Source organism: Anolis sagrei, chromosome 1 (genome assembly GCF_037176765.1).
Source record: "Anolis sagrei isolate rAnoSag1 chromosome 1, rAnoSag1.mat, whole genome shotgun sequence".
Classification (NCBI taxonomy): domain Eukaryota; kingdom Metazoa; phylum Chordata; class Lepidosauria; order Squamata; family Dactyloidae; genus Anolis; species Anolis sagrei.
This window is the reverse complement of record NC_090021.1, coordinates 232,276,074-232,302,686: the sequence shown is the minus strand read 5'-3', so window position 1 is coordinate 232,302,686 and position 26,613 is coordinate 232,276,074. Positions and strand designations below refer to the sequence as shown.

At 39.3% G+C, this 26,613-nt stretch overlaps 1 protein-coding gene across 2 annotated transcripts; it reads left to right on the top strand.

Moving 5' to 3' along the window:
• The first annotated feature begins 709 nt into the window (after positions 1–709).
• On the top strand, positions 710–24,652 carry MAX (MYC associated factor X). 2 transcript variants are annotated; one of them, XM_067461193.1, is made up of 4 exons: positions 710–1,024; positions 12,725–12,832; positions 21,911–22,040; positions 23,413–24,652. In XM_067461193.1, exons 1-4 carry the CDS (start codon positions 989–991, stop codon positions 23,598–23,600), a joined length of 462 nt encoding a protein of 153 aa, XP_067317294.1. In that variant the 5' UTR covers positions 710–988; the 3' UTR covers positions 23,601–24,652. The 2 variants fall into 2 exon arrangements, with proteins under 2 accessions (XP_067317294.1, XP_060628537.1); XM_060772554.2 differs by having other exon boundaries at positions 711–1,024; positions 21,917–22,040.
• The last annotated feature ends 1,961 nt before the right edge of the window (positions 24,653–26,613 follow it).

The window sequence follows — 26,613 nt, the reverse complement described above, 5'->3', positions numbered from 1 at the left end:
TTTTTCAAATTATAATCCAGCAGCTTGAGGGACTGTGACCTGGACCTCTGTTTAAAAAGTTTGAGGACCCCTACTGTAAATAAATATACTATTGATTAATCAAATTAATCAATTGATTAATTGATTAATCAAATTAATTGAGGTTCAAATGAAATCCTCGTCCTTGTCCCCTTCACTACAATTCTCATGTTTTCAATGGATGGAGCCATAGCAATTAAATTGGGAGTGAAACTACGCTTATTCCACTGTGTAGACGCTCCTCAAGTGGTTTCTAAACGTGACACGTCGTGCTGTGTTGTTGTTTGTGCCCCTTATTCTCTTTGACTACAAACAGCCAGGGTCGGGTTACATAATCGGCACAGCTTCCTTCCCTCTTCGAATCTCTCTCCTGGCTCTTTAAAAGAACGAGAAAAACACCGTCCAGAAGCGAAAGGGGGGAGGTGGTTAAAAGCGTCCCCTTCCGGCTTCCATCCACGTGTCCTCTTCCTCAGCCTGCCGGGAAGCAGAGCCCTTCCTCTTTCGCTCAGGAACTCCGTTTCCTATCAGCGACCGCTGAGCCAAGGCGCATGCGCGCGCGGCGGCATCCAACGCCCGCCCCCGCCCAAGAGGCTCTCGGGAAGGGTAGTTCAGAGCGGCGTGCTCTCGCGGGCGCTGTGCTGGCGGAAGGACTTCATCCCCCGGCATGCTTTGCTGAGTCGTTGGATGTATCTGTGGTAAAAGAAGGGAGAAAAAAAGAGGGGGGGCATTCGTCACGTGCGGCGCGAGGTGCGTGTTCCGTTGATGCTGGTGAGGGAAGAGGAGGAGACGACGACGACGACGGAGGAAGAGGAAGGAGGAGGAGAAGAGACGGCGACGCTGTTGCTGCCAGGGGCCTGTTGTCGTCGCCGACGCCGTCGCTGTCGCTGCTCCTCTCCGCGGCGGCTCGGCCCAGCAAGGCCCCGGAGGAGACCCCGCCGCCGCCGCCACCACCACCGCCACCGTGGGCAGCATGAGCGACAACGATGACATCGAGGTGGAGAGCGACGTGAGTTTCCACCGTCCCGCAGAGAGGCTGCTGACAGTAGTGGCGCCTCGGCCCCTCTCTCGTTCGCCCTGCCTCACAGCCAAAGGTTCAGTCTGCGCGACGCCTCTCTGCCTTCCCTTCGCTTCAATGGGGCCCCTCAGGAAGGGAGAAGCCCCCCCCCAGTAGGCCCCCCGGGGTGAGGGAGGGAGGGAGGGCCTGCTCGCCCCCGGAAGTAGTAAAGGGGAGGGAGGCGGGGTCAGTTGTGTCTGGGAGGAAGGAGGTTGGAATCGAGGTAGGCCTGGGACGTGTTTGGGTAACTGGTGGGAGAGGGGAGGGGGATGAGGAGGGAAGGAGTTGGGGGGAGTTACGATGGGGAGTTGGGGACAGTGGGCAGCTGGATTCGAAGTCTTGTGCCTTTCTAAATACTCCTAGGATTTGGGATTTTGAGTACATGTTTGGCTAGACGTGGGTGGGATTATGTACAGTGGCATAGTAAGAAAATGGCAAAATAAAGGTTTGAAATTGGAATACTGTTCAGTATGCGTTGGCTGGGGGTGGGTGGGTAAGAGGAAAGGAGATGGGAAGGATGTTGCATTGTGCATTTTGTTTGTGTTTAATTTTTTTAAAAAATTGTTTTATATTGGTCTGGTGTATTATTCTTGGGCTTCTCCTCATGTTACCCACCCCGAGTCCCCATTGGGGAGATGCTGGCAGGTGTAAATAATATTTTATTTATTTATTTATTTGGTAGTTTTGTATACCGGTCTTCTCACCTCCATTCGAGGGACTCGGGGCCATTTCCAACATCAATATTACAGACCGCCATTAAAACATAATATTTCTAAATCACACTAAAACATTAAAATATTGAAACAATTAAAATGACAAAAATACAATCATATGATTACAGTGGTTAGTCGTCATCAAAGTCATTATTCGTCGTCATCCATCCATATCACAGGATCACGGCTCATTCATTGAATGCCAATCCCCAAAGCCAGGTTTTCACCTGTTTCCTGAGTGTTAAGATCGAAGGGGCAGTTCTGATCTCCAGTGGAAGGGAGTTCCAGAGTCAAGGGGCCAACACCGAGAAGGCCCTGTCTCTCGTCCCCACCAGCCGCGCCTGTGAGGCCGGTGGGATCGAGAGCAGTGCCCCTCCAGAAGATCTTAGTAATCTTGATAGCTCATAGGGGAGGATTCGTTCGGACAGGTAAATTGGGCCGTATAAAACTTTTATACCCCAGTCTTCTCAACCTCTACAGAGGGACTTGGGCCGGCTTACAGCATAAATTAGTACACAAATACAATTAAAAACATAATCACATCAAAAAGTTAAATACAACAGAATAAATTCACAAACCAAGTCGCCAAGATAAAATAAAATAAACTTTATTTCTATACCGTCGTATCTCCCCGAGGGGACTCAGGGCGGTTTACAACAGAAGATTGGCAAACATTCAATGCCGGCATAACATAAACAAATCAAATCAAATCATAAACAATAAAATAAACAACATCAGGTGTACTTATAGAACAACTCAAAAATAACAAACTTAGATATTTAAATATATAAATCAAACATTTAGAACATGTTTACTACTAGATCTAATGATAGCAAACACTCAAACATTATAAGTAAAAAAGGCATTTACAAGTCAACAGGGCTGAGGTGGTGTCCAAGTCAGAGTGATTAAGGTGCTGGCCAGGGCTGAGGTGGTGTCCAAGTCAGAGTGATTAAGGTGCTGGCCAAAGAAAACTCTTATTATTAATGAGATGGAGGGGATTGATAAGGGGGGTGGCTCTTCTGGACTCTTGGGCCAGTTCTTAAACACGCTTCTGGAATGAGCTTCGTGTATTCCAAGTAGACTGGAACGTACTTAGTCCAAATCTTTTTGATACTGGTTTTAAACCACTTAATTGGATGTGTTGCAATAGCAGATTTCCAGGTTAGTTTAGTGTTTACACCTTATTTTATTTTCTGGTTATTTAATGTTTATTTTGCTTAAGTGATATTTGTCTTTACTGTTCTAATGTAGCTCAAATCCTATATAAAATCATAGTATGTATTTTTGACATTAATATTGAAATCTGAAATATATACAGAAAGTGTTGTCTCTTTGCAAGTACAGTGGAGTCTTGATTATCCAACCTTCGCTCATCCAAAGTTCTGTATTATCCAATACAGTCTGCCTGTTTCAATACATTGCAATGTTTTGGTGCTAAATTCATAAATACAGTAATTACTACCTAACGTTACCATGTATTAAACTGCTTTTTCTGTCATTTGTTGTAAAACATGATGTTTTGGTGCTTAATTTATAAAATCATAGCACAATTTGATGTTTAATAGGCTTTTTCTTAATCCCTCCATATTATCCAACATTATCCAGTGTTCTGTCATCCCGTTTGTGTTGGATAAGCAGATTCTACGATCCTTTATTTACCAGCTGCTGTCCGTTGAACAATTTGAAGCTTCTTGGTAATTTTTGGGATTTGGTTCCAGGACTCTCATTGATACCAATATCTGTGAATGCTCATATTCCATTATATAGAGTAAGATTGTATTATCGTGGTTCTTAAGTAAAAATACTTTATTTCTAACCTGCCCTCTCTCCTGGGGGGGACAGGACTCAGGGTGGTTAGTAACAAAAATGGCAGACATTCACTGCCTAAAACAGACAAACAACAAGTCAAGACAAAAATAATAAATAAAACAATCTCAGCATAATTTATAAAACTAACCAAAAATTAGCCGAGAATTAAACTTGAATAAGCATAATATAACACTTGAGCTCATATAAATTAAACACAATACATTAAAAATATGAGGTGGTATACAATATCCAGCGAGCTAAGATAGGTATTTGATATCAAAGTGAGGAGATAGATAGATATACTAGTCCTGCTCCTCTCCATAAGCTAGGGTGCATAAATAAGTTTTTTAAAGCTTTTTAAAGGAGAGGAGATATGGCACCATTTTTAGTTCTTTGGGGAACTAAAATCAAGGTTTGCTTTTGGGAAGAAAAACTGGAATATTTTTAAAATACAAATTTGGTTTGCGGGGGTGGGGGTGGGATGGATGAGTCAAGCTAGGTGGGTGTGCCTGGAGAGTTGTCTCATAGTAAGTAGAGTGGACCCTCAGTATCTGTTGAAAATTAGTTCTAGGACCTTTGTGGATATCAAGATCCATAGATGCTCAGCTCCCATTATATGCAGTAAGTAGTACAATAGTGTCCCTTATAGAAAATTGCAAAATCAGGCTTCGTTTTTTGGGATATAAAACTTGAAACATTTTCAATCCATAAATGGTGAAATTTATGGAAGTAGAATCCATGGATACAGAGGGCCAACTGTAATTTGCAGGGCAGGACAAGAACAGTACTTTGGAATAACTGAGAAGGAGTAAGAATAGAGCCCCCTCCCCATGCATTTTTCTCTCTCCAGGTTTTCCCTTCAGATTCCTTAATCGTATTAGGAAGATGTTGAAATCATGATGGGTGGTGGGGATTGGCCTGTTTGATAAGAAAAAATACAGGTTGGGGATCCCTTATCCAAAATTCATGGGACCAAAAATGTTTGAATTTGGGGGGGGGGGGGGATCTTAGAATACATGAGATATCTTGGCAATGTGGTCCAAGTCTAAATATGAAATTCATTTATGTTTCATATACATCTTTATGCACATAGCCTGAGGCTAATTTTATACGCAGTATTTTAAATAATATGCATGAAACAAAATTTGTGTACCTTGAACTGTCAGAAAGCAATGGTGTCACTATTTCAGTAATAGGGAGGCTCAGCTGCAATATGTTTTTCCTTGTAAAAAGATAAAAATGGAATTGCCACAATTTCCCAATTGGTGTGTTAGGGAAGCAGGAATCTCTCTTCCCCCTCTATATTTTGTGATCTTGATATCTTGACTTTCAGCAGTGAATTTGGGGACTGCAAATTACACTCTCCTCAAATTCCTCAGTAATTGGGTTCTGGTTTTGAGGGGTTTTTGTTTGTTGAATGTTGCACTGCTGAGGACCACCCCCCCCCCTTCATTTTGTTTTTGTGGCTGCTGCCAGAGGATTTAATGAACAAGGAGCAGGGAATTCTCTTATTTTGGTGTTTAATCTCCTTAGTGGATTATAATGGAAACACTGGCTGCTACAGAAAACTTCTCCAAAGCAGCTTGACTTGACTCTTGTTTTGTTGCTGAATATTTTGTATATATTTTGAATATATTTTTTAACACCTAGAGTAATTTATAACAGGAATTTCAAACTTTATTCTAAAAATCTGCAGTCTAGTGAAAAGCTGTATTAGTGATAATGCAGAGTAGCCCGTAATGCTACCATGTGTTTCATCATGACACTTGATACAAGGATCTAGTTCTTCTTCTTGTTCCATTTGTTCCTGGATGCTCTGTGACATAGTTGGGCTGCTTTCCCTAGAAATGTGTGAATGGCATGGTACACAAGCCCATGGAATGTCTATAGATTTGAACCAATAATTTTGTTTGTTTAGTGTAGAGTTATATGAAGCAGAATATAAGGCAGGGTTGATGGGTTTAGGGAAAAAGATGTCCTTGTTTGAAATTAAAGGGATTTCAGTTGCAAAAAATAAATTTAAAAAGACCTGCTTCAATCACGGTTCCCAAGTTTCTCCTAATATACAGTAATTATACTGTAAGTATATGTTCTAGTATTGATTTGTAACTAAGTAGAGTATTTACATAAACTAGGACTATAATCCAGCATCTGTCTTCAAACTCTGATATTTTATTAACTTAGAGATAAGATGTGCAAAGATAATAGCAGGATCGTTTCTTTACATTCTGATGCTGTTAACTCGAACTGCCAGAATCAACTATGAAAAGCCATAGTATTTTTTGTATTACATTGGACACCTGATTAAATATGTGTTTGTCCAATATTTATTTTATCCAACATATGTTGGCATATTAAAATACAGTTTTAAATATTAATTTTGTGTTTAATAGGTGGCCATGATCTAATTTTAAGTGATTTAAGTGTGCGAGGCTTTTGTTTTTAGTCAGGCTATTTTTTATAAATGAGTTTTAAAATTTTAGTAAATTATGAATTTCTGCTCCTTAAGAAACAGCTTGCTTTTTCCTTCTGTGTTATGCACATTCTGTCTTTACTTTCTTAAGACTGCTAAGAGGTCTGGTTGAATCCTTATTAAGTTTAACAAGCGTAGTGTAAAAAGCTAGTCCTCCTTATTGTATTAAAAACAGGAAAGCATACTTTGGAGGAGGAATTGATCAGGTGTGCCATCACTGAAATCAACTGGCAGAATAAAAAAGCAAAATGATTTATGTTTCTTTCTGATAGGTGTGCCTAGTAGCAGTGATAAGTCAACAGATAGAAGGGATTTAAACTGCTGACACTTCTTTCAATAAAACTAAACTGAAAGTGTTAGTTAGCCAGTTGGCAATATACTCAAAGTTCAGCAATGATTAGAGTTGCGTATGCCAGAAAATCAAAATTATGTTTTCAACATATTGTATGATAAATCATGTCACACATTGGGAAAGGTGAGATATTTAAATTTGTGCAAAATCAACTATCTGCAGACATTTGGCATTTAAAAAAGGTGGTAACAGAGGGGCAATGTTTTGTTAAAAATGATTGGATGTATTTTACAATGTTTCAACTTTGTTGTGTTTTAACCTTAGTCTAGATGGATTTTTAAAACCCTGTATTGAGTGACTTCTGGGAGCACCCACCAGACTTTCACCAGTATATTTGGATTACTCATAATGTATTAATAGAATACATTCTATTTGGTTTTTAGTAGTAGTCGTAATAGTATCATTTACTTCGCAATTTACAGAATATTCTAGCATAACCATCCTAGAGGTCATAGGATCAGAGGGCCATGTTTTTTTTTAATCTTTCCTCAAATATAGGATGGCTGTATCACTGTTTTTGTGATGTAAGTGGAGTTAGAGGTAATTAAAAGCTGTATTGATTGTCAATGTGCTACAAGATCTTTTTTGATATGGTGAAATTACCAAAGACTTGTGTCTGCCATTCCATATAAAAACTTAAGGGAAGTCTGTCAGAAGAATTCATGTTTGCATTAGAAATGTTACTGTGGCTATATGTGTTGTCCTGTGAAGTGTATTTATTCAAGAGAAATATTAGGTAGCATTTCTTGAGGATAATGCAATGACAAGTGATCCTGTCTCACAAAGCCAGGTCCCATTTCATTTATTATATTGTAGCTTGTACATATGAGTTTTTGAACCAGTTATTCTATTACCTTTATATTCTGAGGTATAAAGACAAAATTACCGAAAATGTAAGTCAACTGTGCTCTGTAAATAATCTGTAGGTCTTCATCTTCTAAAATTTCAGATTGAAAGACATTAATAATTTATGATGTCACCAATTGCCCATCACTAGGAGATAGTCTTTTCAGGAGCCAACAGAATCAGCACGAAATCTGCACTGGTACAGTATTATGGACAGAGCTTGGAAAAGTTCCATTTTCAAACTAAATCTCCAAAACCATCTAACCATTAGGATTCTGAGAGCTGTCAGAAATTCCAAGCTCTAGTTATGGTTGGTTTCAAGGTGAAGGGATGGCTGTGTGTTCAATATGATATGGCCCAGTTGTTGCTGATCCTAAAATCTCTGATTTACCTGAATAAACAAGTGAGGCTTCTTATTAATTTCTGTTTTTTAAAAAAGTTTGCATAACTAGTTCTGTACATTAGAAGCTAAACATCATAGATTATTTCTTGATCTGCCTCTGCATGTATCCATAAGTCCATCCTATCAGTTGGTTGTCTCAGTTAAAACTTAGCAACTTCACTTTCCTCCTCTTTCTTAGCCCTATTTCTTTCCCTGGAACTAAGATTTTCCTGAACAGTAAAATGGTTTTGAAAGTAGCTGATGAGGTAGTAATAGAGAGTAGCATGGCAGTGGGCCACCTTACACCGATGAATGGGGGCCAGTGTTTTCCTTCTATCCTTATTCGGCATTTAGCATGGTTTATGCCAGCCAGAACTCATTGGATTAGATCTGGCAGTCTTTCCTAAATTCAATTTGCTTGCTTTGAATCCCTGCCAGTAATACATTATAGTAGAGCCAGGTGCTGCATCCACTGTTAGCCGGTTCTGCTCTTACAAAGCAGATGCAAGAACAGGACATTTTAGTACACCACAACCAATGGTATCCATACCAGCTCTGCTGCAAAATGCCATGTGTTATCTCATTGGCCTGAATCATGCACACGCACACATTTATGCATAGATAGATAGATAGATAGATAGATAGATGGCACATCTCTACTAAGCTAACTTTCTATGTTCCCCAACATTCCCTAGATGTTGCCAAGGTCACTGTTAAATAGTCAAATGTGCTTATGGTTCTTATGAATAATTATTTGGCCATGAAAGGAAAGCGAAACTTGTTTTTAACAATTCTCTGTTAGTTATTTGGGGCTTAGTAATGCTGGCTGCTTGATCTGGCTTTTGACAGCAGAAAGGAAACATTGCTCTAATTTTAATATTTTTATTTTGGTCAGAGACCAGCATTAAATTGCTCTAATTAATTTAAGTTAATGAGCAATCAGGTATCAGCAGTAATAAAAATAATATTAACAAGTCCGGGCTGCTAGAATATTTACTCTGTTACTGTCTTTTATTTTCTGTTTTAGACTCCATATTAAACAATTTATTCTGTTATATCAGTCCTGTTATAAAGATACACATAACCAACTATGAACAAATATTGTAGAAAGAAAATTATGGCTATCATGGTTGCAGTCTTCCATTTTGAATTGCCAACAAAAGACCTCAATTTTTAACAAGTATTCTTTGCACAGATTCATATTCAATGCTCTTATGAGAAAATATCTGCCACAAATATTTCTTTTACAAGAGATATGATTGATATTAATTTTGCTACTGTGCTTTGTATGACATGGAATTATATCTTAATTATTGTAACCTTTTCAATTTTATCTATATTGTTCCATTTGCAACTTGTTATTTCCACATTTAAGCCCTCAATCCATTTGTTGATCACAACTAAAGTAGATGCCCTGAATAAATGGAAACTGAATTAATGTAACTTTGAACAAATGATCTAGTGTACATGTGCCAAACTCAAGACCCATGGACTGATTCCAGCTCACCATGTCAATTTATGTGGCCCTCCAGCTGCTGGACTCCAACTGGAGAGGCCCTGCTCTCGGTCCGAGGGACAGGGCCTTCTCGGTGGTGGCCCCACGACTCTGGAACTCTCTCCCTCTGGAGGCCAGAACCGCCCCATCCATCCTAACATTTAGGAAACGGGTGAAGACGTGGCTGTGGAGTCAGGCCTTCGAGGAATGAGACAACACCATAGGACTCTGGATGGAAGTGGATATAGATCCATCTTATTAGGACGACTGACCACTGTAGTTTTATAGTGTTTTTAAAGTTGTTTTGTAATTTTTGATATATGATATTTTAATGAATGTATATGTTTTTATGGCTGTAAACCGGGCTGAGTCCCTCGACGAGGTTGAGAAGCTCGGTATACAAAACTGTGAAATAAATAAATAAATAAACTCCTGTATCATTAGAAATCCTGCCTAGAACCAATGGGAGTTGTGATAGTGTAACGTCTGGAAGGCTAGAGTTTGTTCTGTTTGGTCAGGATAATGGGGGTTGAATGTAGATATAAGGATTCTGCATATGATGTCTGACTTTAAAATGTCCTTTAACGATTCTCCAATTTGAGAGCCGTAAGTGCTGTTGGGTAGCAGTTCCCATCATATCCATCTGCATGGTGGATAATCAAAAGTAATGGAAGATGTCATTTAATAACATCTGGAGACCCAAATTGGGTAAAAACTTAAGAACACAGACAACAATATAAAGATATATATATAGTTGGCCCTCCTTAGCTACTGATTCTCCATCCATAGATTCAATGGAACTTTGAAGGCAACCATAAAGCTGGTGTAGTTTTCAGTTAAAATGATTTGATACCTCCTTTATTCTAGGTACTAGTATTTGGATTGAAGATTATTTAACTGCAAATTTCCAGACTTTATCTATACAGCTCAGGCATTTGTCATTAGAACAACTTGCTTATCTTTTACTGAAGAAAATGAATTGCTTTCACTTTCACATTATAAACGGGTTTGCTTAAACATGACTTCTGACATGGCCTCTCCTTAGAACTGCAGGATATGAATGAGTTTGGGATTTCATATAGATGTTGTTATGATGGCAAATCATATCCTTCAGTTTCAACTGAATATGTCTTGATTTTTTTCGCTGTTTATTGAACTGGAACTGTCAGGTTCCTTGTGCTTTTTTTTTTTTAGTGCTAGAGAACCCTGGCCCCATTGGTGTGCTATGTGGTGACATTTTCTTCATCTCTAGTTCTGTTCTACCTCTGAACAAAATGATTAAGAGAAAAAGTGCTTCGAATTTGGAGTCTCACTACACCCCTGAGTGTCTGTTTACTTCTAGCAGCCAGACCAAGATTTCTGTGTTAGGAACTGGGTGTGGGATAGTTGCCAGACCTGCGTGACTAGAGGCTGACTTGATGTTTGGAAGGTGGAGCTCTATTAGCCATAATTTGATTTCAGCGGTGCTGCCTGGATTTTCTTGAAAGAGCGTGGAGAATGAAAGGTTTTTAGATTAGTTGGAATCAACCTAGACAATTGAAAGCAAAAGCTATAGGGTGGGCAGATATGTTATTATTGCAAAAATATTACAGTTCTAAGTCTAAATTGGCAACTGTTTCTCTTTCTAAAATATAAAGCCAAAAAGTGTTTCCTAACACATGTTTTCTACCTATTAATTAGAATGGAGGATACATGAATCTCAAACCAGGTTTTTGATACCAATAGAGAAATTTCACTTTAAATGATGTTCTAATAAGAAATTTCACAGATGAGACTAATACAACACTAATACTGGTGTTAGGAGCACAGGACTGCTGTGAAAGTGAAAACCTGCAAGTAAAAAATGTGGAGTTTTTTTCCCGAGGGAACATCTGTCTAGAAATGTTTAGGTCTTCCAGCACAACTCTGATCAACTACCACTAGAAGTGGACTATAAAATCACACTGGACAAGCTAGAGATTCCTAGAGAACATTTTATTCAAATCTGCAAAAGTTAAATTCGCAAATGTGGAGGGCTTGTTCTGTCTCTTTCAAACTGCAAGAAATGTCCTTCTGCATCTTGTGGGGAGAAAAATACATTATTTAGATGTAATAGTTCATTTGGAAAAATTGATGAAAAGGGGGGAAAGTGTATACCTGTAAACATAGTAGGGAACAGTAATGGAAATGTGTGATTTGTGTTGAATAACTTCTTGGGGTTTAATGAGAGTGGAAAACTAGTCTATCCGACTGCATATTCCATTACATTAGTGGTGGGCAAGTGCAGAAGGGTAGGGGATGGCATTAACTCCCCAGGAAATGTTGGAGGGCCACACTCCTTTCTCCACATAGTCTGTAGGGGAAAGGAAACGTTTTCCCCATATTTTGGGGTCTTTTTCAATTGTTTGACTGGGGGAGATGAGGGAGGTCCAGGCATGGTGGGAATACACTTCGCACCACGCAGAGAGCTTGGGTGAGCATTTTATAAAAATGGTTTTTACTCTGGGAAGTGCGCAAAAGTCAACTACAGGCTGTACTCTTCCTATTCTGCATTAGATGGTACAGTAATCCCAGTCAAAAATCTTTGCACTCTTTGGTAGTCTTGCACTTCATTTGTCAATCATCAGTCTGGCATACCTGCATAACAATAATTCAGATAGACTAATTAAGAGGACAACTTTGTATTTAGAAAAGCAACATTTCTTGAATATTCAGCTCTGATGCCACAACTGAACTAAATAGTTATTCATGTTCTTTTTACTTTGATTCTGCAAATATCAGCAAACCCTACTAAAATCATTTGAACATGAGCAAGGAGTAAGTCTGTGTCAGCAGGCTTTAGTCTGTTGTCCACACTTACACCATGAGTTCCTACAGGAACATAGCCTTTGTATGTATAGCTATGGCTAAGGAGGCTTTTATTGAATCTGGAATCCCAATAATGGGAATTTCTGGATTGTGTGGAAGGCTTTATATGTACCACTGTTTGTCTGTAGGCTCCCCTTCTACAGATATTAATGCTATAAGCACAAATACCCTGAGGTAGGAATAGACAAGTGGTCCTTAGTACACCCCCCCTGCTCTCATGTAGTAGTGTACAAATTATAAAGGCTAAATAGAGCTGCAGTTATAGAAGATTAGCTTCTTTCCCTATGTTTCTACACTGTTTAGGGGATTCTGGAGGAAGCCTCCATTTACTTTTAATTCCAGGCTATCTCTGTTAAGATTATCTGAAACAATTGGTACAGGGTGAGTGTCTTATTTTTGTGCGCAACATATTGAAAGTATTTGGAGCTTTCTCGGGGACAAAGAATCAGATGTATTGGGAAGAGGTCTGATCAGAAAAGACCAACAGAAAAGCCTGCATTCCGTTTCAGTAATTCTAATTTTGTTTGTTTGTGTTGAATTTGGACTTCCCTTGGATGCTTCCTTAGGCAGCCCCTTTAATTCTTCCTTTTCTTTGAGTTTTGATTCTGGAGATCCTGCTGTTTTCTAGAGTATATCCCAGTCCAAGTGCCAGGGATATTTTGGAAACCTTGTTTTGTTGTCCATGGAGATAGTAAGAACCCTAACACTTGTTCTTCATTTTTTCTGTCTCAGGCTGACAAACGTGCTCACCACAATGCACTAGAGCGGAAACGTAGGGACCACATCAAGGACAGCTTCCACAGCCTGCGGGACTCTGTGCCATCGCTTCAGGGAGAGAAGGTGAGTTTATTGAGAGAAGTGATCTCTTTCCCCTGAATGCGGCCAATCAGTAGCAAGAAAACTATTTCCCAGTCTCTTTTTGGGGTATGTTTATTAAATGAAAGAGGGACAAAAACAGTACAACTAAGAAGGCCATTCTGTAATGGTCCAGTGTAGTGTATTTGAAGTTACATTCTAGCTGCTTTACAAATGTATAGTTGGCATCCTTATGTACTAAAATAAAGGCAAATTCTTGCTATAACTAATTTTTAAAAAAGCTTTCTACATGGCTGAAAATCTTTGCCTCTTAGGAAAGCTTTTGGAAGGTGGCTTCTCAAGTGTGATAGGATGGTTCACCTCTGCATATGATGAGCACAGCCCTCCTACCTTCTGGTCTTCAGTGAGGAAACTGGTTTAGATTTAGCTGATGACAGTAGTGTATAGATATAAAAACAGAGCTCTCTGTTCAGAGGCTCATGTCAAAAGTCAGCAATTGATCTATTCCATGTGTATGGTTTTTTTTCTTTCTTCCATTGAAATTTGCTCTTGTTGAATGGCTATTTGAATGATTTCTGTGAGAATATGCCACTGTTCAATCTATGTTTAAAAACTTTACGGTGGCATATAGGATTATGGCATAGGAAATTCAGATAGGCATTCTTTAGTCTAAGCAGGGGGAAGAAGCAACCAAGTAGTCTGAGATAGTCTCAGATTTGTAGATAATTAAATATTATTTTGTATTTCTTTTTGTTTAGAATTCATTGCTCAGAATTCTAGTAGGTAGCACCTCTCTTTTCACAGGGATAAAGTGTCTGTCCTCAAAAGGAATGAGGAAATAAGTGTCCTCCTACTCATCAACAGAGTTGGCTGCAATAGCTCAGTACAAGGTACTTACCTTGATAGGCAGCATTTTTCATGTGCAGTCACCTCTGATGACACTGTGTCCTAGACATGGTCAAGGCACACCCATTTGTTTGTCCTGGCATAATGACATTTTTTCAGAAATGGGGCCTAACATTTAATCATTGTTATTGTGAGTAAAAAATATTAGTGCAGAAACATTCTCTCGTAACTAATTTTTTTTATGGGAGTGTTGTGTTTGGCCTGATAGAGCTTTTGGTGGGTGCTGCAAGCAAAAATTTGGCTCCTAGTGCTGTGAGTATTGACCACTCTATTTGTAGTGCAACAAGTTTCACATAAAAATAATTTTCATTATTACTAGACTTGGACTGAGGTGTTAATGGTTTGCCAAATCAAAATTGATTAGCAGGATAACATGAAATAATAATTGTCAAATTATAAATTATGACTTAGTCTGTCTCAGGACCTGGAGAGATGAGCGCTTATAATTAAATAAATCAAAGTACAGAATGACTGTATAGTAATGCCCCAACTTATCTGTCAGCTTTCTTACATTTACGATCAATCCCAGACCGAATTCTTAACATGTTTCTCAAAATTATTCCCAGAAGTAATTTCCAACTTACTGTGACACTAAGGTGAACATACTGTGGTATAGGGTTTTCTTGACAAGACTTATTCAGAGGGTGCAGGGGAGGTGAGGTTACCTTTTCCTTCCTCTGAGACAGACAGAGAGAGTGATTTGCCAAGGCGAGCCATGGTTTCTATGGCAGAACAGGGATTTCAATCCTGATCTCCAGAATCTTGGCCCAACACACAAAATACTACATCTTGTTAGTTCTCTTTTTTAAAGTTACCTTGAATAAATATTAATTTCCTAAAGGGAGAAGATTTTATAATTGTGGGGTATCTATAGAAGATCTGTGTCCAAATCTTTTATTTCTGATTTTGTACTTGGATTAAAATTAAAAGAGCAGTCTTGGTGGATTGAATAAAAGAGTATGGGAAGTTATCTTTGCAAAGCAACAACCTACAGAGTTAAACATGGATCCCTACTTTCAGCAGGAATTGGTGATTTGCTTTTAAAACTGAATGACCACCTATTGGGTATTGGCAGGAATCCGAAATGTGGTCTTAAAATTAACAACCATGTTATTGTATTCTGTAACTTGCATGAAGAAGTAGAGACATTCTCAGAATGTACACGTAATGTATATGATGGAAGATTTCCTTCCCTCTACTCAGTGAGCATGATATTTACAAACAATAGATAACACTTGGGTGTTAGTAGACAATTTCAAAATAAATTTGAGATCCTTCATCTTTGTTATGAAAGCCAGAAGCCAGTGGTTGTTGGAATGATGAAGTATTGCGATTATGTACTTATAGGTATTCCTGTTTTCTAGGAGACATAGCTTGAACTATACTTTTCCTGCTGCTCCATGTAGGCAAGAAAAAGTAAGACTTTCTGGTTTCCCCACATGTGGGGTACTAACCCTAGGACGCCATTTTTTCCTGTCTTGCTTGAGATAGTGCATGCTTATTATGCCTGCTGGTTGTTACAACCACTTCAAACCCTTTACTGTCTTCTCTCTGAGACTTTTCTGTTCCTCCTTGTATCATTTTTTAAAAATCTTACCCTCTGTCCTCAGAGCTATTGAAGGATTTTTTCTGTATGAGATTAAGATTAGTCAAAATCTGAATAAATTGATAAAGAAGGTTTTTTAGATCAAATCAGGGGGTGCTGTGGTTTTTAGCTTTGAATATGTTTCTATTGATTTTAACTGTTTTTTTAATACCACTGATATTTAATTATGTTTTAATCTTTGTATATTTTAAATCGTATTGAAATACTTTTAATGTAAGCCACTTTGAGTCTCCTTGTGGAGAGAAAAAGCAGGGTATAAATAATCATCATCATCATTATTGTGGCAGTCTTTACTGTGGATGGTCCAGTTCAGCACCAGGGCTCAGGTGGTGTTTGTTGCAGTTAGGCACAGACTTTTACTTAAGAATTGGAATGTCGATTCATGCTCCAAACAGTTTCTTGTGGAAAACAAGTATGCAAAGAAAGCTGGAGTTCTAAGTATGAGGAAGGATTAAAAGAAGAGCACAATTTCCTTTGTGCTTCTAGAACCAGTCCCTTCCTTCAGTTTTCTCAAGCCAGGGTTTCTAAAAGCTTCAGGCTACTGTGAGCGGAACAGAGACTTCATTCTAGCACCAGCCCTCACTTCAGCAGGCCACCCTCAGTCTAACAACAATGGCAGAGGACAACAAGCATCAGTAAGACTGTATATTTGTCTTCTGAAGTATCTTTTTCTTCGGTTGTAATAGTGACTGACCTCCTAGGGTTGGCTTCCCCACTCCCCAGATGCAGACCCTGGAAGGTTTTTCCTTTCTTTGTTTGCCCATCTAGAGGAATTGGAGGAGCATAATCCAAACTACAAGAAGTGCCTCTCTTATCTGCTAGAAAACAGACATACCACAGTTAAGAACCAATGTTCCCATTTCGTCATTCTGCATTATGAACCACATTGGACAAAAACGTGTGAAGGAGTAACATACAAATTTTCTAGTGTTGATGCTGAGAGTGAGTTTGTTGAAGATATGTCATTGTGGTGCAAGTGGGAAGTACTGTATTTACTCAGTTGTAATGTGCAGGAGACTGAACTTCACTAGATGGTCAACACCAAGATCAGATTGACTACATCCTTTGCAGCCAAAGGTGGCGGACATCCATCCAGTCAGTGAAAACAAGACCTGGGGCTGACTGTAGTTCAGATCACGAACTTCTTATTGCTCAAGATGCAGACCCTGGAAGGTTTTTCCTTTCTTTGTTTGCCCATCTAGAGGAATTGGAGGAGCATAATCCAAACTACAAGAAGTGCCTCTCTTATCTGCTAGAAAACAGACATACCACAGTTAAGAACCAATGTTCCCATTTCGTCATTCTGCATTATGAACCACATTGGACAAAAACGTATGAAGGAGTAACATACAAATTTTCTAGTGTTGATGCTGAGAGTGAGTTTGTTGAAGATATGTCATTGTGGTGCAAGTGGGAAGTACTGTATTTACTCAGTTGTAATGTGCAGGAGACTGAACTTCACTAGATGGTCAACACCGAGATCAGATTGACTACATCCTTTGCAGCCAAAGGTGGCGGACATCCATCCAGTCAGTGAAAACAAGACCTGGGGCTGACTGTAGTTCAGATCACGAACTTCTTATTGCTCAATTTAGAATAAAACTAAAGAGATCAGGGAAAACACACAGACCAGTTAGATATGATCTCACTAACATTCTTAGTGAATATGCAGTGGAAGTGAAGAACAGATTTAAAGGACTAAATTTAGTAAATAGAGTCCCAGAAGAACTATGGACAGAAGTCCGCGACGTTGTTGAGGAGGCGGCAACAAAGTATATCCCAAAGAAAAAGAAAACAAAGAAGGCAAAATGGCTGTCTGCTGAGACACTGGAAGTAGCCCAAGAAATGAGGAAAGCAAAAGGAAACAGTGATAAGGGGAGATATGCCCAGTTAAATGCGCAATTCCAGAGGTTAGCCAGAAGAGATAAGGAACTATTTTTAAATAAGCAATGCATGGAAGTGGAAGAAGACAACAGAATAGGAAGGACAAGAGACCTCTTCCAGAAAATTAGAAACATTGGAGGTAAATTTCAGGCAAAAATTGGTATGATAAGAAACAAAGATGGCAGGGACCTAACAGAAGCTGAAGAGATCAAGAGAAGGTGGCGAGACTATACAGAAGATCTGTATAGGAAGGATAATAATGTCGAGGATAGTTTTGATGGTGTGGTGAGTGAATTAGAACCAGACATCCTGAGCATTACTAACAACAAGGCAGCAGGAGATGATGGGATCCCAGCTGAACTGTTTAAAATCTTGAAAGATGATGTTGTCAAGGTGATGCATGCCATTTGCCAGCACATATGGAAAACACAAGAATGGCTATCAGACTGGAAAAAAATCAACTTATATCCCCATACCAACAAAGGGAAATGCTAAAGACTGCTCAGACTTCTGTACCGTGGCCCTTATTTCTCATGCCAGTAAGGTAATGGTCAAGATCCTGCAAGGAAGACTCCAGCAATACAAGGAGCAAGAGTTGCCAGATGTACAAGCTGGGTTTAGAAAAGGCAGAGGAACCATAGACCAAATTGCCAATATCCGTTGGGTAATGGAGAAAGGCAGGGAGTTTCAGAAAAACATCTATTTCTGTTTTATTGACTATTCTAAAGCTTTTGACTGTGTGGATCATAATAAATTGTGGCAAGTTCTTGGTGGGATGGGCATACCAAATCACCTTGTCTCTCTCCTGAGGAATCTTTATATGGACCAAGTAACAACAGTAAGAACTGACCATGGAACAACAGACTGGTTCAAGATTGGGAAAGGCATACGGCAGGGTTGTATACTCTCACCCAACCTATTCAACTTGTATGCAGAACACATCATGCGATGTGCTGGGCTTGATAAATGTAAGGCTGGGGTAAAAATTGCTGGAAGAAACATTAACAACCTTAGATATGCAAATGATACCACTTTGATAGCCGAAAGCGAGACGGAGCTAAGGAGCCTTCTAATAAAGGTGAAAGAAGAAAGTGCAAAAGCTGGGTTGCAGCTAAACATAAATTAAAAAAAAAAAAAACAAGATCATGGCAACAAGAATGATTGACAACTGGGAAATAGAGGGAGGCAGTGACAGACTTTGTATTTCTAGGTGCAAAGATTACTGCAGGCTCAGACTGCAGGCTCAGACTGCAGCCAGGAAATCAGGAGACGCTTACTTCTTGGGAGGAGAGCAATGTCCAATCTCGATAAAACAGTGAAGAGTAGAGACATCACCCTGGCAGCGAAGATCCGCATAGTAAAAGCAATGGTATTCCCCATAGTCACCTACAGATGTGAGAGCTGGGCCTTAGGGACGACAGAGCGAAGGAAGATAGATGCTTTTGAACTGTGGTGTTGGAGGAAAGTTCTGAGAGTGCCTTGGACAGCGAGAAGATCCAACCAGTCCATACTTCAGGAAATAAAGCCTGACTGCTCATTGGAGGGAAAGATAGTAGAGGCAAAGATGAAGTATATTGTCGAAGGCTTTCATGGCCAGAATAACTGGATGGTTGTAGGCTATATGGCCATGTTCTAGAGGCATTTTCTCCTGACGTTTTGCCTGCATCTATGGCAAGCATCCTCAGAGGTTGCAAGGTCTGTTGGAACTAGGAAAATTGGGTTTATATATTTGTGGAATGACCAGGGTGGGACAAATAACTTTTGTCTGTTGGAGCTAGGTGTGAATGTTTTAACTGACCACCTTGATTAGCATTTGATGGCCTGGCAATTTTTTGGTGTGACTTGTTAGTGCCTGGGGGAAATCTTTTGTTGAAGGAAGAAACCATGAAAATGAACAAAATCTGGCTACCAGTATTAAAAAAACACTCTAAAATTACAACAGCAAAAGAACAGAGAGGAAACAATCAGGGACAGCTAATCACCTTGCCCTTCACATGTGGGCATCTAAAGGGCTGTGCCAATAGAAGAGAGGGTCAGGGCAGGCAGAACGACATGACACGCAGCGCCCCAACACTATGCTCTCTTGGATGTGGCTCCACCCTGCTGTTGTGCGAGGCTTAGCAAGCTGCGTGTGCACTCTGGCTCCAGAAAAGGGGGGGGGGCAGCCGGAGCGTGCGTGCAGTTGGATCCAGAGGGGTGCTGAACAGCTCTTTGTAAGAACTAGATGTTCTTGGAGATGGTGGGGTCAATACTTTTTACTGGTGCCTTATACATTGTAATACTTCAGGAAATATTAAAGAAGACTGACAAATTGTATGTAAAATCAATAGTATATTCATGTGCAGGTATGTGTTTGCAGTGATCCTGGTTCAAGAACAGAATGGATAAAGAAGGATAACGAATTCAATGGTGTGATCTGGATGAAGTAACACTGAGTGAGATTTACAAATTGTCATGCGGCATAGTGTACAACCCTGATATGAGTGTGGTCCTCTGTATGAATCTTGTGGAAAATAGTTTGCCACTATTCACCAGTAGTAGTTCTCATTCTAGAATAATATGAAACGAAATTATCATATATGTAGATATTTTTAAAGCTAGTGATTTATTTGGCCTATGTATTTATCCACTTTAGCTAGTAATCTGGACCAAATCATTTTAGTTTTTGTCACTAGATCTTTTAAAAGCAGAAATAATTTGATATTACATTAAAAGTGATAATTTGTGGAGAGAATATCATGTGCTCCCTTAATCCAGAATGGTGTTTCCTTCTTTTTTGCATTTTAAGCAGTGATTAGGCTGTATGCTCCTATTATATGATAATAAGTAGAAAAATCAGAAAGTAACAAATACAAAATGTGTCAGTTCAAAAATTGTATCTAAATACTATATTGTTATTTATTTTTATGGTTTAATCTTTTGCCTTACTCTTTGCTGTATCAAAATTAAAGTAAAACTTAATTATGTGTGAATTTGGATGCCATTCTACTTCATCTTCAACTGGCAGAGCAGGAAGAGGAACAGTTTCCACTCACACCTTCAGCATTTACATTGATGTTTGGAGGTATCACAGGTAGATTTTTTTAGAGATGCAGAGGACAAAAGAAAGGAAGGAAGGAAGACCGACCTGTGGCACGAGAAGACTTGTGCCCATGTAGAACTGGGCTCAATTGGTTTTCCATTTCTCTTTTTCAATGCTGTTTTAAACCTGTTTGAAATGTGCTAAAATGCACCTTGGAATTTACTGAAAATCTACTCTCCTGTTTCCATTTCTGAGTTGACCAGCTAATTTCTGGTGTTTTATGCAATTTTGCAAGTCAGAAAGATTGTGAGGTCTTGAAGACTAATGCTAACCTCAGGCAATGTTTGGAGGCATTTAATGGGGAGTTTCTTTTCCAAAATATATGTTTTTTAAAAAATTGAGTGTGTGCGAAACTCAGGAGGAATTAGTAGCTACAGACAGTTTTGGGAGCTATAATATCACAGCGCCTAACATAGAGATATCTTTTTGTCAGTAGAAGATAATCCGTTTTTCTTTTTTCGGATACTTTAAAATAAAATATTTATTTAAAATAGTTTTTATTTTTGTTTTTACTGAGGGTGATTGGTGGGTTGTGCTTTCCCCCTTATGTTGAGAAACTATTAAATACTCAGGTGAACTCAGATAAAGCCAACCAAAATTGTACAAACAATTCTTTGAACAATTCTTGTCATTTCAGATTGTTTATTTTTATTGTTTCAGTTTGACCTTCACCTATTGACAACATGTACCTTTAGTAAATCACTGTTCACAATAAGGAGCACAGAACAAAATTCTGTTTCTACTGAAACCAACCCTAGCAAAGTTGCTCAATCCTGCCTTTTGAACAATATAGCCTCACTTTTCCATCAGCAGGACAGGTTTGTCTCTGCTTCACTAGACAATCCTGTCTTCCAGGAGGGGAAGCTGTATTGTTTAAAGAGCAAGGTTGAACCACCCCTAAAATCCAGAATTGAAGAACATGTTTATGGTGAAAGAATAGCCATCAATTCCAATATCTCCCTTTCCCTTTTCTTTACAGATGGCAGGGACCTAACAGACATATTAAGCTCTGAGTCTAAACATTAGAAGCTACCAAAAGCCCTTATCTTATTTCTCATTGAAGATGAGTCTCCTAAACATTAATTTTCAAAATAAATGTGAATGTTATAATACCAATGTATGCCAGTATAAGTTGCAAATTACTTTGAAAAACTTTGAAAAAGCATTTAGAGAAAATTCTATGAAAATAGATCAGCAGGGTCACTATCACAGTCAGTAAAAGTGAATAATACATGTTTAGGATACTTTCTAGTGTGCTTAAAGAATTCTTATAAACATGGGAAGAGTGTAAGGTGAAGGAAATGATTCACATACACAGCTCCCCCAGGAATTTCTTAAGTTACTTCATCAAAATTGCTTAGTACTTTGACTACATGTCAGTCCAAACAGTTGCTTCAACACAAATGGAAAACAAATACAGAGCTGAAAAAAAGAGACCCTTATTCTTGAGTCTGAAAAAAACCTCATGTGATTTCTAGAGTTGAACTTTTTATAAATGTAACATAGGTTTTCAGATTGCATCACAACAAAATATGGTCTACATTGAGCAGTTGCCTCAAAGGAATATCAGTGTAGCCATCTGTGTGAACTAGGACTTTATCTGGTATGTTTTTTCTTACTATTGCAACAGGCATCCCGGGCCCAAATCCTAGATAAAGCCACAGAGTACATCCAGTACATGCGTCGGAAAAACCACACACACCAGCAAGATATTGATGATCTAAAGCGCCAGAATGCACTTCTGGAGCAGCAGGGTGAGTACCTTAGATGCTCCCCTTAAGGCCTTATCCACACTTTTCTTTGCAAATAGGCTGTCTAGTGCCTAGTGGAAGACATGAAAGGCTTTAAAAATAACTTTTGAATGAAGTCATAGTTGGGATGAAAAGAGTCAAGAACCTTGGGTGATGACAATGCATCATTCATAGGGATAGTGGAAACTTTGAAGGTGGGAAGACCCTCCTATTCCAAAACTCAAAACATGTTACTCATATGGTGATTATGGTTAAGCCAATCAATTGGCCACTGTAAGTGATGGCAAGTCCTCATTTTAAGGTATACAGAGAATAAATTCAGGCATTTCTATGTAATTTCCATTGTCCCATACCCAGTAAGTCAGTATGGGCATCCTAAAACTGGCCATATTTTATGGAAAGGTCTGATGTGGTGATGCTTGCCAAATGCAAGTGGTGATGCTTGCCCCAAGGCCACCTGAGGCTCACTTTTTCTGCACCTTAGTGCAGATTCAAATAACCAATTTCTAACCACAGAAATGAGTGGGGAATGGTAATGACTCAGGAAGTTGATTTTTATCGACCAACATTGGTCAAAGTTCTATTAGGGTTTATCTGCACCAACATTTCTCTTATGGGTACTGATGTCCAATTTGGGGTACTGTGGGAATTGGTATTTCTTCTCTGTGTGTTGACCAAAACTCCTCCACCTGGTCAACTTAGAACAGTGGCTCTCCACCTGTGGGTCCCCAGATGTTTTGGCCTTCAACTCCCAGAAATCCTAACAGCTGTAAAATGGCTGGGATTTCTGGGAGTTGTAGACCAAAACACCTGGGGACCCACAGGTTGAGAACCACTACCATAGAAACTCCTGATCTCAGCCTGTATGGGTATAACATTCTTTGGAGCAAGTAGGATGGTTTGGAGAAGCATCTGGGTACATCTTTCATACCAGATGTGAAATGATACCTGCATTGAGATCTGTTGGGAGTCTTCTAAATGTGTTAGCACTGCTGTGATCATTGTACCTCTGTCAGGTGGGAGGATGTAGCCAAGTACTCCCTCCAAACTTACCTGTTTATTGTGAAACTTGAAACGGTGGTGCACAGTGGTATTGGGTTTATCAGTAAGTTGAGGAAAAGATATATGGCTCAGTGTAGCCTAGTCTATGCATGGATATTTGCACTGCAGTGATACTGAATTATCAGTTCATCAAAAATGTGTTATTCCTTTGCTAATAACTTTTTAAAATATTTGTGTTCCAAGTGTGGGATGTAAATCTAATATTGACAAGTCAATGAAGTGCACATATATAATTTTCCCCTATTATCAGCAACATTATGAGTCACCTCAGCCTTTTCCTGTCTGTTTCCTTATTCTTGGTCTTGCATTTTAGTTCGTGCACTGGAGAAGGCAAGGTCAAGTGCTCAGCTGCAGGCCAACTATTCCTCTTCAGACAACAGCCTCTACACCAACCCCAAGGGCAGCACCATCTCCGCCTTTGATGGCGGCTCTGACTCCAGTTCAGAGTCTGAGCTGGAAGAGCCCCAGAGCCGGAAGAAGCTTCGTATGGAGGCCAGCTAGAAGAGGCCTGATTTCCCGCTGCCATTAGACACTTGCTGGCTGCTTAAGGACTTTCCTCTTTCCTCCCCTTTAGTAAAGGCTCTCGGACTGCAATTTCTTCCTGTTCCTTGTCCCTTTCTGCCCCTTCTTGAGTTAAACCCATATTATGGCATGGCAGCTTATCTTCAGGAAGACCCCAGCAGCTGTAGTGTGAAGCAGGATGCGGATTTCTCTCGTCCTGCCCTGTGGTTGCACATCTCTAGTGCCAGGAATGCCCAGGCCATTTGATGAACTCCATGAGTCTGTAATTGCCTGGTCGGGACAGGGAGCTCTCTATTCTTCCACTAGAGCCACACCAGCCTCTCTGTTGCATTTTTCCCTGACCAATCTTGATTTATTTCTTGGTGGGAGGGAGCACAGGATACCTGTGTACATGCCTCTTGTTTGAAGTGACAGTGCAGGATTCACGGTGAAGCAAAGAGATGAACTTCCTTTTTGTATCTTGGCAAATGATTAATTGGTATTTATTTCCTCCTATGGAAACTCAATCTGGTCAGATTCCTCCTCTTCCTGCGGACCTTAGTCTTATGAAGCTACAAATTTTCCCCATGAACAATTTTTCCCTTTTTGAATTTCTCAAAAAAATAAAAAAATAAAATAGAGCCAGCTTTTTAAATGTAAATACACCACAAGCTTTGTTACTTGGTACTAATAACGGCGTCAAAGTGTGACCTCTGCCCCTGGCAACTGGGCTAGTTTCCCACGTGGGTTCTGGGGGCATGGGTGGAGTGAGCAAAGGCCTCTGTGCGTATGTGTGCATGTGCACGCGCATGTGCATGGGCGTGCGCATGCATGTATGGGTGTATATGTGTGATCTTATATTTTTGTCTTCTTCCCACTCTTGTTTGTGATGTTTTCTGAATTTAGTGTATACAAATGTAGCTTGGTCTCTGTCCAGGTGTGAGTCTATTCCATGGAACCGAAGTATGTTGTACATACTGCTCAAGAATTGTCTTGCAAGTTAAGGCTTCCCTTTACTATAAGACTATAAATAAAAAAAATATTTTATCCTTCTGAGTGGTACTGGTGTCTTTGTGGGAGAATGGTTAGCAATAGTACTTTGCATCAGTTGGGAAGATAAAATGTTAGGAACTGAAAAATGCAATACAAAAGATGTTTGGGGAAAGAGGCTTTTGATTCTTTTTACATAGCTATATATCATTTAGTAGATCCCACTGCTTGGAATCCAAAAGCAGCTCTCAACATTTAGGTACACTAGGTATGTAACCAAACATACATGCTTCAGTAATTTTTTAAAAAATCACATCTTGCCTTTGCTCTGATACAAGACCTCATTCAGCTAAACCAGTAATTGGTGTGCAATGGTGTGAAAGCACATTTTCTCCATTGGATTCCTTTCCATCCCTATCCAGAAAACCGGTTTCAGATCTTGAATAGGTCTGGGGGTTTTTAATGTCATACCTGGCTTGGCCAGGAAACCATGTTCTGACCAGAATTAGGTTTTGTTTTATTTATTTAGCACTAACAAATGCACAACCTACATCGGTTTTGAGTTTTGTAGGTTTAATTTGAATCATTAGTACATTGAGAGGAGCTGCTTTTAAATATGCAGATGTTCTAGTATTAACATGGGCTTATAAGGATTTAGTGGATTATCTATTAGGGCTAGAATGTGACATGGATGCTGGAACTTCGCCCTGCTCCCAAGAAAGCTGTAGGGAAAAATATAGCCTGATTTATATTTCTCACTTTCTGAGCTAAATTCAGACATTAACTCTGGTCAGTAATGTTATGAAGCAGTAGATAATGCAGGATGGCTGTAAACTTAAAACCCATTAGATTTAAGAACTTACTTTGAGACAACACTTTTAGCACCCTATACAACTGCAGTTCAGACTTCAGCTTGAAATGCTTTTTTGTTTAAAAATGAGTAGCCAGTTCTTCAACTAAATCACAGCTGTCTTCTTCTATTGTGCTTTTGGAAGTGGCTACAGACAACTTGAATCCTTTAAGTAGTGTTTTTTTCATTTTGTTCTCCCCATTGTTACTCTTTATATTTGTTGCCACATTACCCCTTGGTAGCTGCTATGTATCAGCTTTTGCCAGTAAATCCAGTTTGGTTATTACTGGGACACAGCATTTGGTTGCTTTGATCATAAAACTAGTAAACAAGATCACATTTTTCTAGTGGGATGTTTGCCAGATGTCGAGATACTAGCCGGCAGGCCAAGATCAGAACACATATGACTTCAAGCTTATTATATTTGAGATCAAAATGTTGTATTAAAGTGCCATGTTGTTGCACAGGTATCATTGTATTAAATAGAATAGGCATGTATAGGAAATTCTTTGGCAGATTCACATTTTCTGGTAATGCAAAAGAAGTAACCTCTTAAGTGCTTCTGGTGGTTAGAGGTCTACATCTTTTGATGTTCCACTGGGCAAAGTATTCCCAAACAAGAACAAAAGTGAAGTTGACTGAACCATTTGCAGAACAGGAGTTGCCCAAAGGCACTTGATCCTCCAAGTTCAACTCCCAAAAGTCTCAATAAATGGAATCCTAGGAGCCATAAGGCCACTGGGGTGTGGAGGGAGGTCATCCCGTCTGCATGAGTCTATTTTAAATCTATGGGTCCATTGATGAGCAAGCTGAAACAGAACATGGTGATTAGCTCAGCTAGATGGTAAAAGACGTCTGGCTCAGGAGAAAGTTATGGGGGACTATTTTTTTGGAGATTGCATTTGTTCATCTTGCCTTGTCCGTAGATATAATAAAGATTTGTTTTCAAGAAATCTTGAGATAATGGGTGGAATGGGGATTGCTCATGAATTGAGGAAACCAAAGCTTTCATATTTTATTGTATACATATGTTTGATCCACTAATATTGTGTATTGCTATCTCCTGAAGTCTAGCTACTGTACATATTCAAATCCAGAAATTTTAGTTACGAAATCGACCCCAAAAACCTGGGTCAACATCTACAGGTCAATGTAAGCACTATACCTTAATTC

Bases quoted from the DNA above. Each gene is read 5' to 3' on its own strand.
- MAX (XM_067461193.1), top strand. From the start codon at position 989: ATGAGCGACAACGATGACATCGAGGTGGAGAGCGAC. The intron at 1,025-12,724 runs GTGAGTTTCCAC...TTTCTGTCTCAG, and splicing joins ACATCGAGGTGGAGAGCGAC to GCTGACAAACGTGCTCACCA. The intron at 12,833-21,910 runs GTGAGTTTATTG...TTCTTACTATTG, and splicing joins CATCGCTTCAGGGAGAGAAG to CAACAGGCATCCCGGGCCCA.